General features: G+C 50.7%; 1 protein-coding gene across 1 annotated transcript; it reads right to left on the bottom strand.

Annotated features, from left to right (window-relative positions):
• Positions 1–11,919: 11,919 nt before the first annotated feature.
• On the bottom strand, positions 11,920–15,470 carry ADRA2A (adrenoceptor alpha 2A). Its single transcript, XM_009568160.2, has one exon. It carries the CDS (start codon positions 15,202–15,204, stop codon positions 13,870–13,872), a length of 1,335 nt encoding a protein of 444 aa, XP_009566455.2. The 5' UTR covers positions 15,205–15,470; the 3' UTR covers positions 11,920–13,869.
• Positions 15,471–16,762: the final 1,292 nt, after the last annotated feature.

The following is a 16,762-nucleotide window of genomic DNA, read 5'->3' on the forward strand; positions in this document are numbered from 1 at the left end:
TGCTCGTGGCTTGGATAGGTGTATGCTTCACTGGGTAAAAAACTGGCTGGATGGCAAAGCTCAGAGAGTTATGGTGGATGGAGTTAAATTCAGCTGGCAGTCAGTCGCAAGTGGCGTTCCCCAGGGCTCAATATTGAGACCAATTCTGTTTAACAATTTATTCAATGGTCTGGACAAGGGGATCAAGTGCACCCTCAGTAAGTTTGTAGATGACACCAAGCTGGGTGGATGCGTGGACCTGCTTGAGGCTACAGAGAGCCTCTACAGACGGATCTGGACAGGCTAAATTGATGGGCCAAGGCCAACTGTATGATATTCACCTAGCGTCCTGCACTTTGGTCACAGCAATCCCATGCATTCTACAGGCTTGGGGATGAATGTCTAGAAAACTGCCTGGCAGAAAAGCATCTGGGGGTGTTGGTCAACCACCAGCTGACTATGAGCCAGCAGTGTGCCCCAGTGGTCAAGAAAGCCAACAGCATCCTGGCTTGTATCAAAAATGGTGTGGCCAGCGGGAGTAAGGATGAGATTGCCCTCCTCTACTCAGCTCTGGTGAGGCCACACCTCGAATCCTGTGTTCAGTTTTGGGCCTCTCACCGCGAAAAGGACGTTGAGGTGTTGGAGCATGTCCAGAGAGGGGCAACAGAGCTGGGGAAGGGGCTGGAGCACAAGTGTTATGCGGATCAGCTGAGGGAACTGGGGCTGTTTAGTCTGGAGAAAAAGAGGCCCAGGGGAGACCTTATCACTCTCTACAGCTCCCTGAAAGGAGGTTGTAGTGAGGTGGGTGTTGGTCTCTTCCCCCAAGAAACAAACAATAGGACAAGAGGAAATGGACCCAAGTTGCACCAGTGGAGGTTTAGATTGAATATTAGGAAAAATTCCTCCACTGAAACAGTTGTCAAGCACTCGAAAAGGCTGCCCAGGGAAGTAGTGGAGTCACTATTCCCAGAGGTATCAAAAAGATGTGTAGATATGGTGATTAGGGACATGGTTTAATGATGGACTTGGTAGTGCTAGATTAACGGCTGGACTCAATGATCTTAAAGGTCCTTTCCAGCCTAAATGATTCCTTGATTCTCTTCCCTAGCAGATGAAGCCGCAGTCTGAGGCCTATATACGTGTGACAGCAGGTTCATTCAGCATTTGCATGGCGCCACTGATGTTCACGCATGAGGAGGAGTAGCCTCCCAAAACCTGCTACCACTGTGGGAAGCCTGTCCTTACCGGTCCCTCACAGTTAAAAAAAATAGGGACCGCCAGCCTGGTGCAATCCATCAAATGGAAAAGAGAGCAGCCTGTGTGGGCTGGCTTTGCCAGGTGCTGACCTGCTCACCTGGCTGTGGAGCGCGGTGCTTGGAAAACTGCTTTGGGAACAGTTTTGTCTGCTTGGCTACATCTCCAGCTCTGCTGAAAAGTCTGGTAAGGTGAGGGAAAAGACATCCCTGACAGCTGTGGGGACTCTGCTCCCTGCTGGCACCAAAGCTTGAGGCAATTCAGCAGCCCAGAGGTGAGCCACAGAAAGAAAGACAGGTTTGTTTCAGGTTCTGCAGCAAATTCCTGGGAAAAGGACCCGAGTTTAACGAGGTGTTACAGCAGCATTCGGGGGCAAGGGGAGCATGGGGCATTGTCTGCAGATAGGCTGGCACGGAGCTGTGGGCAACCTAAAACCACAGAAACATGAGAACAGAGTAAGGCAGGAAGCCCCAGGGTTTGGCTCCTTCCCCAAGAGTCTTCAGGTGCCTCCCTGGTGAAGCTGTGAGCATTGAGGCTCCTACTCCAAGTGAGGACCTTTGCCATCTCCCTTCCCCACCACTAGCAGGGTGCAGACCTGCCTTTCCTCGGCAGTCAGAGGCAGCGTGAGCCCACCCAGACCAGGATACCCTTCCCCAGCACCAGGGCTGTGTTCCTGCTGGCAGAAACCAAAGAGAAGGGCAGGAAACCAAAAGAGAAACCACTCTTGGCCCTAAAGATACCAGACGACATTGAGATCAATTGCCATCACCCCAAACCCACCGCAGGCAGCAAACTCCCCATCCCCAACTGGTCCCTGAAAACCACAGCAGGGATTAAAAAGGGAGTGGGCAAACATGCCCAGCAAAGACCAAGAGGGTCCTCGGCGCAGGCCTGGCCTACCCTCTGCCAAAAGGCTGGCCAGGCACTGCTTTATACGAAGCTGAATGCGATCAGCTTTCTGCTCCTGTTAAGCTTCATCAGCTGGCCCACGCTGAGTTATTTAAAATCATCTTTTATTAATCTAACACGGCTTTTTTTCACTCGACCTCTAGCAAGTCACTTAACCGCTCTGAATGGATTGCACTAGCTTCATCCCCACGTGATGACACTGGAGGTAAGGAGAGGAAAAAGCTGCTACTCTGCTGCTGCTTCTGAAATGTTTCAGCTACCAGCAGACCAAAGGGATCCACTGAAGAACTACAGCACTGGATTTACCCTCACACTTAATGGAAGGTCTTGGCTAAACATCCAGATCATATTACTGGGTTATGACAATTCTTTTATTTAGAAAAATCCTGCTAGGATATTGTACATACTTTTAAAACAAGCTCAGCATACCCAAAACAAGCAAACAATGGCTAAAATACGGCCAGCAAGAGCACACAGGCCAAACATCAGCACTAGAAGTGCTAAAACCCCTTCCAGGGTTCCTCATCACCCATTGCCAGCGCTCTGGGTACGTACCTGTGGTTGTCCACAGTACCACGTTGCCAGGAGAGAAGATGCCTGCTCAGGAGAGCCCAGGTCTCCCAGGCACAGCACAAGCTGCTCTGAAGTTCTATCCCACCAAGAAGGGACGTGGCAGAAAGTCCCTGTGCCAGGACACCTATGCCCAGTCAGAAGCAGAGGTGCCAGGAGAGCAGAGGTGATGGCCTTAGGGCTCAGGCAGCTCTGGGACTGAGTTTTGAGGACCTGCATTCTGAGATGTGAGCACCTAAATGAGGTTTATGCCATCTAAATTCCTTCCACACACGTGCAGGACCAAAAAACTCAGGCTGAGAAGGAGTTTGGGTAATAACCTAATCCAGCATCTTGCCCCAACGGACCAGCCCTAACTAAGACTTTGCTATTCTACCTTCAGCAAAATGTGGTCCAGCATGGATGGTGAGCTTAAAGATTAGTGACCTCATTAATTTATTCCTGCTGGGGAACTGGCCCCAGCCATTCAAAGACCTCTTAGGAATTCACACAACCTTCACAAGGTATGCACATACTAATATTTTTACTCCTCGCTTGCCTTTTTAACACCTGTGTCAATCGCTGCTATGGCAAGCAAAATTTTTGGAGAGGGAACATTTCTGTCTGATATGTGATGATGTATGAGATCTCACAGACCTGATACTACGCCAGTGTCAGTCACGTGGAGGTGGCATGACCCAGAGCATGACACCAAGCCTGGTCAGACACACCAAGGAGCAAAAGAAGGAGCAGATCAGGTAAAGTTGCCCTTGGGACAATAAATTTATCTATCCCTCTCCTGCTTTACATGGCTGGAGAGAGGCCACAAGTGGCCACGCCTGTAAATCCAACGTGCTTCAAATCGCATGAAATATTCTAAATAATTTAACTAACTAAGTAATCTCGTGCTGACAAATCAAACTCCTGCAGGAACAGAGTGGATTTATTTGTCACTCTAGGTTATAAAGCAATGCCAGGATCTTCTAGATAAAGCATGACACTGCAATATTGATAAGATATCTGAATTTGGTTTATAAATGCAACGTGAATTCCTTTCTCTTCTATAGGGAACTAGATCAAACCCTGCCAGCAGACAGGTGGGCAGAGCCTTCAGCTCCAAGTAGATCTTTGGTTTGACCAAATCTTTTTTTCAGTTTCAACTCACTGACAGGGAGATTTTTGCAAATGAGACTACCTCTAGTTAAGTATCTACCTTCCAGGCCAAGCAGCTGATTTCTGACAGCAACATACAGAGACCTGGGCAGGGCAAAGGTGTGACAAAGGCAGACAGCAGAGTCTTTGTACTCCCAAAATCGATAAACTGCCTAAAAAACAAGCCGAGCTCTGCCCAAAGGAGAGTTGTAGAGAACCACAGGGGGAGACACAAACCTCATTTCTATAGAGAAAGGACAGATGATAAATAATCCAACCAGCATAAACTGACCAGCATGGTAAGTGACGGGTCTCCAGATGGCCTATGTCTAGTTTACAAGACTGTACTTGAAGTTCATAACAAAATTCCAGATATTCTAGCCTATCTACGGCCTATTCTAACTGTGCTGCAAGCAAACAGCTGAGGGCTGAAAGCTTGGTTTTGCTCTGGCTTTCCTCAGGTCTGACAAAAAGGGAAATGGAAATGCCAGCTTCATTAAGCTTTATTATAGGTTTTCTTCCCCAATTAAGCCACCACCATCCGTGCAGAACACAAGCCCAGCAAAGGCTCCAAGCTGAGCACCTGCAGATGCCACAGGCAGGTTGCTTCCTCCCTGCCAAAGCAGGATCTGACCTGCTTAATGCAACAGCATTTGCTGCTGCCCTGGGAGGAGTCATTGCCTCTCAGCACTGCTAATACAGAGAAGATCTAACCCAGTACATCCACTACACACACAGATCACTTTTCACGTCTTTTGCTACCTGCAGCTGTACTTCCATGTCCCACACATTGCCACTGATCACATCACTTTTACTCCTCTCGCTGCTTCTCTCACAGGCTAAAGCTGTCTGCTTTTCCCTGGAGAAGTTGCCTTCCAATGGCTCAAGTTCATGGCTGCTCTCGTGGCTGATAAAGTACTTCACGTTTCTGCACGCCACGCGTATGTGTGGAGGCTTCCCTGCAGCTGGGCTTCAGCCATGGGGACATCGAGCCAGGGGCAGAGCTTCGGTCACAGAATCACAGAATCACCAGGTTGGAAAGGACCCACTGGATCATCAAGTCCAACCATTCCTAACACTCCCTAAACCATGTCCCTAAGCACTTCATCCACCCTTTCCTTAAACACCTCCAGGGAAGGCGACTCGACCACCTCCCTGGGAGGTCCTTTCCGTCCTCACGGCGAAAGCAAATTCTCCATGACAGAGGCACTGGCTGAAAAATACTGGCATGGATTCTAACATAAAGGGATTTAAATCTTAAATCCTCAACACAATTTGGTTTTAATGAGCAGGACGCACATGGAATTCCTGAGCACTGGATGAGCCCTGTGCCCTTCTCCACCACGTAGCTCATGCAATATTGCAGCACCCAAAGCGCCAGCAAGACACTCAGCAAACCAGACTCACCTGCCAGTAGGGGTTGGGAACTGGAATCCCATCCCAGCTCCAGTGGCAGGTGCACAGGGGCACCAGCCTGCATAAACAGCTGCCTTTCTTCAGGCAAAATATAATTTTTCTTCAAGTTTTTCTGCTCTTCATGAGGTGAGATGTAATTATTTTGCATAAAGCAATGCTGTTTGCTTCCCATTTTGTGTTTGCCTGCCCACTGCCCTGAGAAATGAGCTACGTGGGAGAAAACCCTTCCCCAGTGGAAGAGGAAAATGGCAGGGGAGCAGCAGCGACAATCCGCACTGAAGTAGTACCTAAAATCCCAGCAGGTTGTGGCTGAATAAACCCAGAGGAGAGTGGACCACATTCCTGTGTGGGCTGACAAAGACAAGGTGCCCAGAGTAATTTAATTCCTATCCTCAGATGATGCTCCCATGTAGCTCTGGTCTTCGAACACTCCCTGGCTTTTGGAAGATATTCTAGCCTTACTGCCCACATAAACATCCACTGGGGCTGCTCTCTGGGGGGAAGGGGGAACTAAATATTTGATTTCGGTCTGTTTCATCAAATATTTAATCTATTTAATATTAATTAAATCATGGTCTGAATAAACAACAGCTCTTCCTCCAAACATCTGATAACTTGAAAATGCCAGTTTATGCCATCCCAATTGAGATGGTAATTAATAAGGCAAGGATCCTATTTGTGTAGTCCCAGTTGCTGGAATTGCTGTGGTGGGTTGTTGACCTCTTCTAGTCTTTTAGGCTGAATATTTTTGGAGCTGGACATGCAGTAGCGTCACCTGGTTTACACCAACTATTTCCATACCCTGCTTCACCGACCAGCACTTTCCATGAACTTCATTTGTAACCCCACAAGCGTATGCCCTCATCCCACCGCCAGACACTGCTACATCCTCAGCAGTAGGTACTCCTGAAGCTAAGAATGATAAGAAAAGCTATTTCACCAAGAGGAAATAAAATCCAGGCCCCTCATGGGTGGACGTGGCTGGTGTGAACCATACTCCAGTGTCTGAACCACCTTCCTGACACAGCTGCATGTCTTGGACCATCACCCAGCAACATGGCCAGGAACAGGCATTTCTGCGGCCGATGAACGGCAGCTACAATAGAAACAGATCGTTTCCATCGCAAAGGGTTTAAGCCAATTAACACTGAGCTATAAAGGCAGCTGCCACCATTGCATCTGCCACTACAACCATCTTATTTTACTACAAGGAAACCGTTCAGCTCCAAACCCCATTCATACCAGTCACACCAGCCAGAAACACATTTTCTAATTAGCCTTAGTAGAGCCAACACTGATGAAAGATTGCCCTACATGCAACACCACTTACCTTGCTTTCCTCAGTGCATGCCCAATTTAGCAGAGCAGCATTTAGTTTTCCTCCTTCTCTCTGCAGCATTGTTTGAAAGCTATCTCACCCAAACGCTGGCTGGTGTTGATGAAAGTAATTACACTGCTGTTCAAAATGTATCGGATGCATCTTCATTATCCTGAGACAGCAGTGCCAAAGGCCCTATGATGGTAAATCTTCCAATGTACGCAAGTCAAATTACTCTGTTTAAACCGGCCATTTTAACTCTTCTGGCCCCACAAAACTGTGAAGCTAGCTTAAAAGGCACAAGATGTTTTAAAAATAACAAATCTAGGATTACTTTTAACTAACATCTCTGAAGTTTAAATCTTTGGGTCATGCTCGGGTTGTACCCATAACGAATAGAAAGAGGGGGACTCCTCTGCCTTCTTACACCCACCACTTCGTTGACTTGGGTCATGTCGCTGCTCTGTATTTTGGGTATCTGAAGGAATAGAGAAACTTAGTAATGCATTTGGAGTCTCCTGTAGAAATGTGCCCTGTCTGGGTGACAGCACAGCAGAGCTGATGAAGGGGGAGAAGCTGCGTTTGTGCAGCCATATGGCTGCAAAGCACCAGGCACAGCCATGCCTAAATTAACAGGAAGCTCATTCTGGCAAACCTTGTTCAAGGAGCCATTTCAGGTCAAATATCCACATCACGAAATCAAGAACAAACTCAGTTTTACAGAGAGATGGCTCGCCACTCGATTACCCAGGGATCAGGATTGCAGAGACAACTGCTAGGAGATGGGATACTCCACTAGGGTGTAAATCAGCATCCTAGCAGCTAAGCTGCACAAGTCTGCTGCATTCAGGGTCTAACCTTGCAAGTTTTGGTCTGAAATAGGAACAGTTTGTCCAAATTATCCTGGTAATAAAAGGCGAGAATTAAGCATTTCACTCTTAAAGGAGTTCAATCAAATAAAAAAAAAAAAAAGAAGGTTAGGTGCAGTGTCTTAAATATTTATCTGTACATGTGTTTTATTTTCTTACTGGTGGAATTTTTCAGCAAGACCTTAAGGTTTAAATCTTCAGATGAATGGTTTACAGCAACTCCGTGTGTGCAGATGAAGGCAAAGTTGCCTTCAGCAGGAATTATTTTATCAGAGACGTCCAGTGGTGGGAAGCTCGCTCTTTTTTTCCTGTGAAGAACAACTGAAAAACAAACAGGGAAAAGGTCATAAAGGCATGGTCCAGCAAAACGCAACTGCTTCAATCAGCAAAGGAGCAATCAATGCTTCCGTGTAGCAACTGATTCAAAACAAATGTCTCTCATCTCTGGGAGCAAACCCTACAGCAGGTCACACAGTTCTGGAGGACTTCAAGGCTGCTCCTGCAAATGCAATGCCCCGGGCTGTGTCCAAACCAACAGGGGGGCAAACGCTGCAAGCATTACACACAGGAAAGCAGGGATGCTCAGACCAGCTCATCTCACCTCCTGATAAAATCCGCTCACTCCATCACTCTCACACAGAGCCAGTTGCTGGCTTTTGACTCAAACACGTTTTTGAAAGCCATCCAGACCTCCCACTGCAGAGCATCGCTGAAGGGAAACACATGTTGGTGGAATTTCTCCATTAGCACAGAAGGCACCAGTGGCCCCAGGAAATCCCTGAGTGTATAATGACCCTGAAGCCTTCTGGGAAGGGCCTTTGCTCCTCCCTATTCCCTAAAATCTGCCATAGGCTGCCCTCAGAGCCCCAGAGGGAGAGCAGGATGTTAGATCCACGCCAGCCCGGATGTTATCTCCTAACTTAGCCAATACAATGTTGACTGTTACAGTACCAAATTAGAGACAGCCTAAACAGTTTTAAGCCGGTTTAAGCCAGTAAATTTATACCTTTACCAATAGACACTCACACTCAAGTCAAGGAGATGCTTTCCCGCTCCCTTTTATGGTTCAACCTCATGCCTCTTTTGGGGGGTTGGGTGTGCTGGGACTCAACACACATCCCCGTCCACCTGGCAGTGAGATGATGTCCTTGCACTGTGGTGATCTTCTTTGGGAAATGAGCACTCGTAGAGGGCAACTCAAATGGACAAGAAAGTTACCCAAGAAGGAAGGTATGTTGAATGACTAGCTCAAGCATCAGCATCTCCATTCAACACCTCCAAACATCCCCTGCCTCAGAGCAGCAGGTCTCCTGCTCCTCTGCTTGCAATAAACTTCCCTCCTGGAACCAGTCATGGTCTGACCCAAGGAAAGTGTGTTTTATAGCGCTCCCTCCAAACCCTGCTCATCCACCTCTGCTCTGGGAGCATTTGGGAGTGCACTGTGGCCTCATGCAGCATTACTGCAGCGCAACCCCACAGGTGGAATTTCACCTGGGCTTCCCAAGGCTCAAACTATGACCCTTTCTGCTCACAGAGGGGTCAGGATCTGGTCCTGGAGCATTTTTGAGCTGACTGAGTACTAGTGACTAATGCAGGAACTGGGCTCCCCACTAAACCTGCTCTCTCTTCACTCCATTTCTAGAGCTCGGGATAAGGCACAGTAATCACAATTGCAAACATTCAACAGCTCACAGAGATGTTACTCTAAACGAGTTATAAAGAGTGATTCGCATCAGGAAAGGTGAGGCAGCTCCAAGCGTAGCTCTCTACCAGGGCACCGGATGTAATAAAGGAGCAATCTCAGCAGATTTTGAACTTTTTCCAGTGGTGAAAGAAAATGGAATGTTAGGAAATAAAATAAAACAAAGAGCTTCAGCTGAGTAGAGCCTCATAGGCAGCCAGGCAAGTAACTCAACCCACAGGGACATTGCAGTGCACCAGGTCCAGCAAGTCTTGCGCAAGGAGATGCTGAGTGGGACAGCAGGTACTTACGGCACAGGACTGCTGGCAGATAACAGACTGAAACCCACAGAGGCTCCCTCAGGCTGAAGAAACATGTTTTGTGTGAGCAGAGTGATCCAGGCCATGCCCATCCCTCATTGGAACATCTTGGAGAAATTCCTCTGTGTGACCAGCTCCTCGTTCCAGGAGAATGGGAGCCAAAACCCCAAATGCATGTGTCAGCAGGCGAGGGGCTCAGGCACAAGCCCTGGGCAGGCAGTCACTGCTCTCTGCAAGGGCAAACCTGCTGCTCGTGTAGCTCCCTCCTAGGGACATTTTAGGACACTTGCCACGTCTCGCTTGAGTCCCTCCTGCATGTCCCTGAGCTGACACCTTTGGCCTCTTCTCAGCGTTCCCACACAAAGGGAAAGCTGTGGAGAAAACACCTCCTGGGTCAAAGTCGGCAGTGGCACCTCTGCCTGCTGTTTTCTGTGCCAGCCTGGATGGCTCCCACCCTCCCCACCCTCACACCATTAACCTTTCATCCCTGAAATAAAAGGTTATAAAAAACAACCAAAGTTCATTACATCTCCTAACGTGTTATTTGCATGGGAATGAACTAGGAGCGATTCAGGAGGGGGAAGGGGAAGAGCTGGGCATCAGGACCTGAAATGGGCAGTGAAACTCAGTCTTACAGCAAGACAGCAGAGCCAGACAGTTACACGTCCCGGGAAAGCCCACGGCAACGCAACCTCTGGTTGAGAGGCAGTAGGGCCAGTCCTCACCTACCAAAGGGAAAGTGACAGTGGTTTCACCAAGTGTCTCCACCACACAGCCTGTGGTGCCCAGAGGTTGCTGCAGCTTGGACATGCCCGTCCCCAGCATGTGTGGAGGATCCAGGACACAGCTGAAACCAAAACGACCAACACATCAGGGGAAATGAAACAAAAGCCTGAGTCAGAAGATGGGAAAGGCAGCAGGATGGTGGAAGTTCAGGCACTGGCCACACGGACTGGCAGCTCTGCCATGTCAGATGCAGGGAGTCACTGCCCCCAGGTAAATCAACCCCTTCAGCATTTTATTTGACTGGGCTGAACCATGAGGGCAGAAGGTTTAGAGAAGGATACAACCCTGGAGGTATCATTTCAGGCTTTTGCACCTCCACTTTACTTTTGATGGAAAATTGGGAACAATCAGACATTTCAGCTGTGCAAAGCTTCACCAACTGGAAACTCAACAAAGCCCCAGTCCCCCAGTCCCAAACCCACCAAAATACTCTGCTGTCTGTACTGGTGATTTGGCCACATGGACATCAGATGTCCAGAGAGATGGGGCAAGCATAACCAATGGACGCTGGATTACCTCCTGCCCCAGGCACCAAACCCTCAGAGTCTGTTTTGTAAAACCCTCCAAAGCCAACAGGGCCAGCTGAGACCAAAGGATGGACAGCCCGGATTAAGCCCTCCTAGTCTGCAAAGACCACCACAAGGTGACCAAGAGATTCATCTCTGGGCCATCATGGGGTGCCCTAGACCCAGAAGCAATGCTGCTTACCAGCCTTGGTCCACCTCACAGTTTGCCAAGTGCCTCCAACCATGACCTCAGTAGCAGTGGCAGAGCAGGGCCATGAGACCTGTTCCCCAGCAGCTCCAGCACTGGGCTCTGGTCTCTTAATTTCCCCACCAAGCAAGACACAGTGCAGGGAAGCAGGGTGACTCCAGGCACCCCAAAGGCAGGAAGACCAGTAGCCAGAGCTCCCAAAACCTTGTGTGTGACCCTGGGCAAATCAAAGCACACAATAAAACACATACAGCATCAGCATCTCATGTCTCCCCCAACCTCTGGAGCTCCCTGGCACTCGTGGCAAGAGAGCCCAGCAGAGGCCAATAGCGAGTGGACTTGGCACCTTCAGAGAGGCAGGTAGCCACACAGCGCTTCATTTGGTGGGAGAGCGATCCCCCATAGCCTTCCTGCAGGGAGGATCTTGGCAGCACTATTCTAAGGGTGAGCGAGCCCAGCCGGCTGGCTCTTGGTGGCTGGAAACAAAGCCCCACTGAGATGGACTCTCCTGCATATATTAATAAATATTGCCTGCCAGCCTAATCATTTATAATCCCATCTGCAACCTAATTATTAAAAACCTTCTCAACTCAATAGCTGTAAAAATGCTGCACCAGCCAGGCGTTCCCAGCAATAGTGCCAGAACTCATTTCCAGGGAGCAAATCACACCCGGAAACCCTAAGCTCTTTCCTTTAAGAAGCACGTGAATGCTCTTACTGTGGCACAAAAGGCGGGGCAGGGGGGTGGGGGGAACAAGAAATATCAAGGACTCATTTATTATTATGCCATTGCACAATGAACCAAGCCATTGTTCCCTACCTGGCGTAACACCACCTTTCAGAAAACACGACTGCTTTCCCCAATGTGTTCTTTAAAAAACGTCAAGACCGAAGCTGCCGGAGGATCGGTGAATAGCTGGAAAAAAAAAATACAATAGAACAGCTAACAGAGCATCCAGAGGGTTTTCATAATTGATCTGTAAACACTCTTTTATTTAATAAAAATAATCATCCATTATAGCAACTTCTGCTTGTGGTTGTTGTTTTTCTTTTTACAGTAAAGCACAGTTTATTTGCTTTCCTCACCTCTTGAGGATTCAATTCTGAAAACGCAAGTGAATGTAAACATTGCTCTCCAGGTCCCAGGATGCATCCAGGGACCCTTGGAGTTAATTACAAAGTCAAAAGAGAGAGCAAAATCAACAAAACACTTCCCAAAAGTAGAAAGGTTTTTTTTAAAGTTTCTTCCTGTGCACCATACAACTCCAGAGAAGGCAAGTTCATCTTATATGTGAGACTTACACAAACTTTGCTTTCTCCAAACAATGTCTGCGACTTGCCAGTATTGGATAAAGCTTTTTTCATAACATTAAAAGGCTTGCAGATTCATTTATTGTCATGGGTCAAAAGTTTTCCCTTTCAATATTCTCCAGAAATTTCTTCACAGCACAAGGATGTTAGATTTGTTCTGTCCGCTTTTGTATGTTTTTTTAGCAGAAACAGCTGAAAGACATTTCAGGGAAGGAGTGTAAAAGCGGTATTAACTCTCTTTCCTGCTCCAATCTCACAATATTTACACATTTCTGGGTTTTTTTTTAAAAAGAAATAAAGCTCAATTACACTACAAAATACTGGAGAAACTGTCAGTTAAGTTTCCCATTTCAGAGTTTTGCCCTGTGTAAGACTGAAAGAGGGATGGTTTAGTATTTCCTAGGAAAAATGAGACTGGCAGATTGAAAACCGAACTCTTCTCCCTTAATTCAGAAAGGTGGAACAGCCTCTGCCCACAAACCCCCCCCTCCTCCTCTGCAGGAAACCCTGAAGGAGTTAAACCATCACAAATCAATACAAATGAGATAACATGATACATGGAGCCCTGCTATTTGCTTTGAAATGTTCTCTATTTACAGTTGGAGGTGGGAGAAGCGAGTTAGCATCAAACACATTCAGGTGCTGCAGTGTGGTATAATATCAACCGAGATTAACTCGTGGGTAGCTTGGCTGGGTCCCAAGCCTCATGTTGCATGGGAAATAGCCTGTCACTCCGTCACCTGGGACATCGCTGCCTGCACAGCAAAGCCACCGCTCCGCCAGGGTCTGCTTTAATGAATAACAAGAGGACAGTTACCACCTCAGCTGTATTAGATCACAGGCAACAAAGAAATTATATAGAATTAGGTACAGTGTAAAAAAAAAAAAAAAACAACAAAAATAGCCATTCTGGAGAGGTCTATGATCTCAATAGGCAAAAAAAAAAAAAAATGACTGGACATCAGAAGTTTTGGTAATATTATCAAACTGTCAGGTAGGGGGAATGGCTCTGGTTGTTCAGTGGTTTTGAATGGGGTGGAGGGGTCAGGAGTGGGAAGAGAGGGACTTCTAAAGGTGTAAAAGATAATTAAAGCATTCACAGTTTCAAAGCTGCTTGCCTTACAAAAATTAAGACATTGAAATTCAGGGATACAACACTGTATTTTACAAGGAGGTTAAAATTAATTACATATACAACAGGAAGGAAAAAAAAAGATACAACAAAATAAAAAGCCAACACCTCTGGGGTGACATACTCCTCCTTTGTTCATCTCACAGAGCTGCACAATTTTTGTCTTTAAAGAGTCAAACTGAGCAGTCATGAAAATATCCACTGAGAGATTCTGGCAAAAGAACAAAAAAGCTAACAAAAAAACCAAAGCCAGTCAAAAGCCATCCTCCCCTGGAAAGCTGAATGCCACGGCTCAGACTTCCACTTGCCTGCTGCTCCTTGTTGCTGCTGCCCGGCATTTCCACAGGCTCATCTCGGGTTTTAAAGGCTTCCTGCTCACGAGCTGAAGGAAACCATCCCATGCAAGCACAGCCCAAGAGAGCCATGCCTTACTCTCCTAACAAAGTCCTGAATTAGTCCTGCTCATAGCAAAGGGTCCCTCAAACAATCCTTTTCCTCTCTATCCTGCAGAGGATCCTTTTGAAGGCCCGTCTGAAGTCGTGGTTGAAAATGGTATAGATGACAGGGTTCAAGGAGCTATTGCAGTAACCGAACCAGAAGAAGAATTTGAAGAGGGTGTCAGGCACGGAGCAGCTCTTGCAGACGGCCATCAGTGTGTAGGTGAAGAAGAAGGGAAACCAGCAGATGACAAAGACTCCGATCACCACCGCCAGCACAAAAGTGAAGCGCTTCTCCCGGTTCTGCCTGCCCCTCCACCGAGACCCTTTTGTGTTCCTCTCCTCCTCCACCTTTGTGGGTAAACTGTCCCCAGGCTTAATCTGGCTCAGCTTAGTCTTGGTCTTTGCCCTCGACGGTCTCTCTGACTTCTTACACTGGTTGTTCTCCTGGTGCTCAGAGGAAGAGGTCTCCTCCATGTCTATGCCATTGACCTCTCCCTCCTGCCCGCTGCCACCTCCCGCTGCCTTCTCCCCATTGAGCTGGGCTGTGGCCGGCAGGTCCTCCTTGTCAGCCAAGCCATTCTGCCTCTTCTCAGGGCGCTCTGCCCGCTTGTTTAGTGGCACCCTGGTTCGTCTCTTGGCTATCTGGTAGATGCGCACGTAGACCAGGATCATGATGAGGCAGGGGGCAAAGAAGGAGCCGATGCTAGAAGATATGATGTACCACTTCTCGTCATTGATCTTGCACCCTGCCACCCCTTGGTCAGCCTGCTGTCCGCTCTTCTTCTCAATGGATATGAGTGGCGGAAAGGAGATGACGGCCGAGATGACCCAGACGATGAAGATGATGCATTTGATGCGGCGGGGGGTACGCTTGAGGTTGTATTCGATGGCTTGCGTTATGGACCAGTAACGGTCCAGGCTGATGGCACACAAGTGCACAATGGAGGAGGTGCAGAACAGCACATCCAAGGCCAGGTAGATCTCACACCAGACTTTGCCAAAGTACCAGTACCCCATCACCTCGTTTGCCAGAGAGAAGGGAATGACCAGTGTGGCCACCAGGATGTCGGCTGAGGCTAAGGAGACCAAGAAGAGGTTCTGGGGGGCCTTGAGCGCCCGGCTGGTGAAGACAGCGATGATGACCAGGACGTTGCCGAAGACAGTGAAGAGCATGAGCAAGCCGGCCAGGCTGATGAGGGTGACGGTGGTGTGCAGGGGGTACGGCGTGCCCCAGCCCTGCCCGGCACCGCTCTCGTTGAAGGTCCCGTTGGCGCCGGGCGGCAGGTAGCCCTCCTCCTCCTCCAGCTGCCGCTGGTACTCCATGGAGGAGAAGAAGCGGCCCCCCTCCGCGAACGGGCGCTCCAGGTCGAACATCAACGGCGGCTGCGGGGACCCCCCCGCCCCTCCGGCCGCTCCCCGCCGAGCCCGGGGGGCTGCGGGCTCCCTCCGCTCATGCCGGGGCGGCACCGCGCGGGGCTGCAGGCGGCGGCAGCTGCTGCCGCTCCGCCGAGCCGCCGCTTTATAGCCCCGCGCCGGGCCGGGGCTGCGCGTCAGCCCCACGTGGGGCGCTGCCCCCGGGCACACGCACACGGGCACACGCGCCCCCCCGAACCACGCACACACACGCGCGCTGCTCGGCACCCTTTCTGCCTTGCACACTCACTCACCCCCGGCACCTCAGACCCTGCACACGCACCCCCAGCTCCTTGCCCGCTGCACACACACCCCCCCCCGCCCCACTGCCCCACGCACCTCGTCCGGGGCTGACGCCTCCCCGCACACACACGCACACGCTGCTCAGCACCGTCTCTCTCTTGCACACCCGCTCACCCCCTGGCACTGCACCCCTTGCACTCGCACCCTCCAGCCCCGCTGACCCCCTGCCCCACGCGCACGCACCTCCCTCGGGGCTCACGCCTCCCCGCTCACCCCCTGGCACCTCAGCCCTTGCACACGCACCCCCGGCTCCTTGCCCGTGCCCCCCCCCCAGCCAGCCCCACGCACACTCGTCTCGCTCAGTGCTCACTCCTCGCCGCTCTCCGCACACTCACGCTGCTCAGCCTCCTCTCTATCTTGCACACGCACTCACCCCTTGGCACCTCAGCCCTTGCACACGCACCCTCCACCCCCCCTGCCCCACGCACACGCACCTCGCCGGGGGCTCACACCTCCCGCACACACACGCACGCCGCTCAGCACGCCTCTATCACCCCTGGCAGCTCATCCCTTGCACACGCACCCCCAGCCCCACGCACCCCCACCTCGCTGGGTGCTCTCACCTGCCCGCTCAGCCCCTGGCACCGCAGCCCTTGCACACGCACCCCCCCAGCGCTCTGCCCCGCGCACACCCACCGCACTCGAGGCTCACGCCTGCCCGCTCACCGCACGCATGAAACGAAGGGACTGAGCCGCGTGCGTGTCTTGCACACCCGCTCACCCCCGGCACCTCAGACCTTGCACACGCACCTCCTGCCCCACGGTGTCTCCCACCCCCGCCCACCAGCGACGGGAGCGGCTCCAGCCCGCCCGGAGCGAGGTGCGGGGGGATGATGCCCGGGGGGAGGGGGGGGGGTGTGATCCGGGGCAGCGGGGCTCGGGCTGCGGGTTCGTCGGGGCTCCGACCCCCCGCGCATCCCGCGGCTGATGCCGCCCCGTCCCGAGGGGTCTCCGGCAGAGGCGGCGCGGCCCGCGGGCAGCGCCGGGCAGCGCGGGGGGGCAGCGGCACCTGCTGGCCGCGGGGCCGCACTGCACCGCACCCAGCGCGGGGGAGCCCCAGCGCACCGAGCCTGCCGGGGGAACCGCGGGGGGGAGGGTGGGGAGCAGCCCCCGCCATGGAGAAAACGGGGGGCAGCCCCCACTACGGAAAGGATGGAGGCATCTTCCTCAGTGCGAAGGATGGGGGGCAGCCCCCGCAGCTGGAAGGATGGGGAGG

This window comes from Cuculus canorus, chromosome 7 (genome assembly GCF_017976375.1).
Source record: "Cuculus canorus isolate bCucCan1 chromosome 7, bCucCan1.pri, whole genome shotgun sequence".
In the NCBI taxonomy this organism is placed as follows: Eukaryota; Metazoa; Chordata; class Aves; order Cuculiformes; family Cuculidae; genus Cuculus; species Cuculus canorus.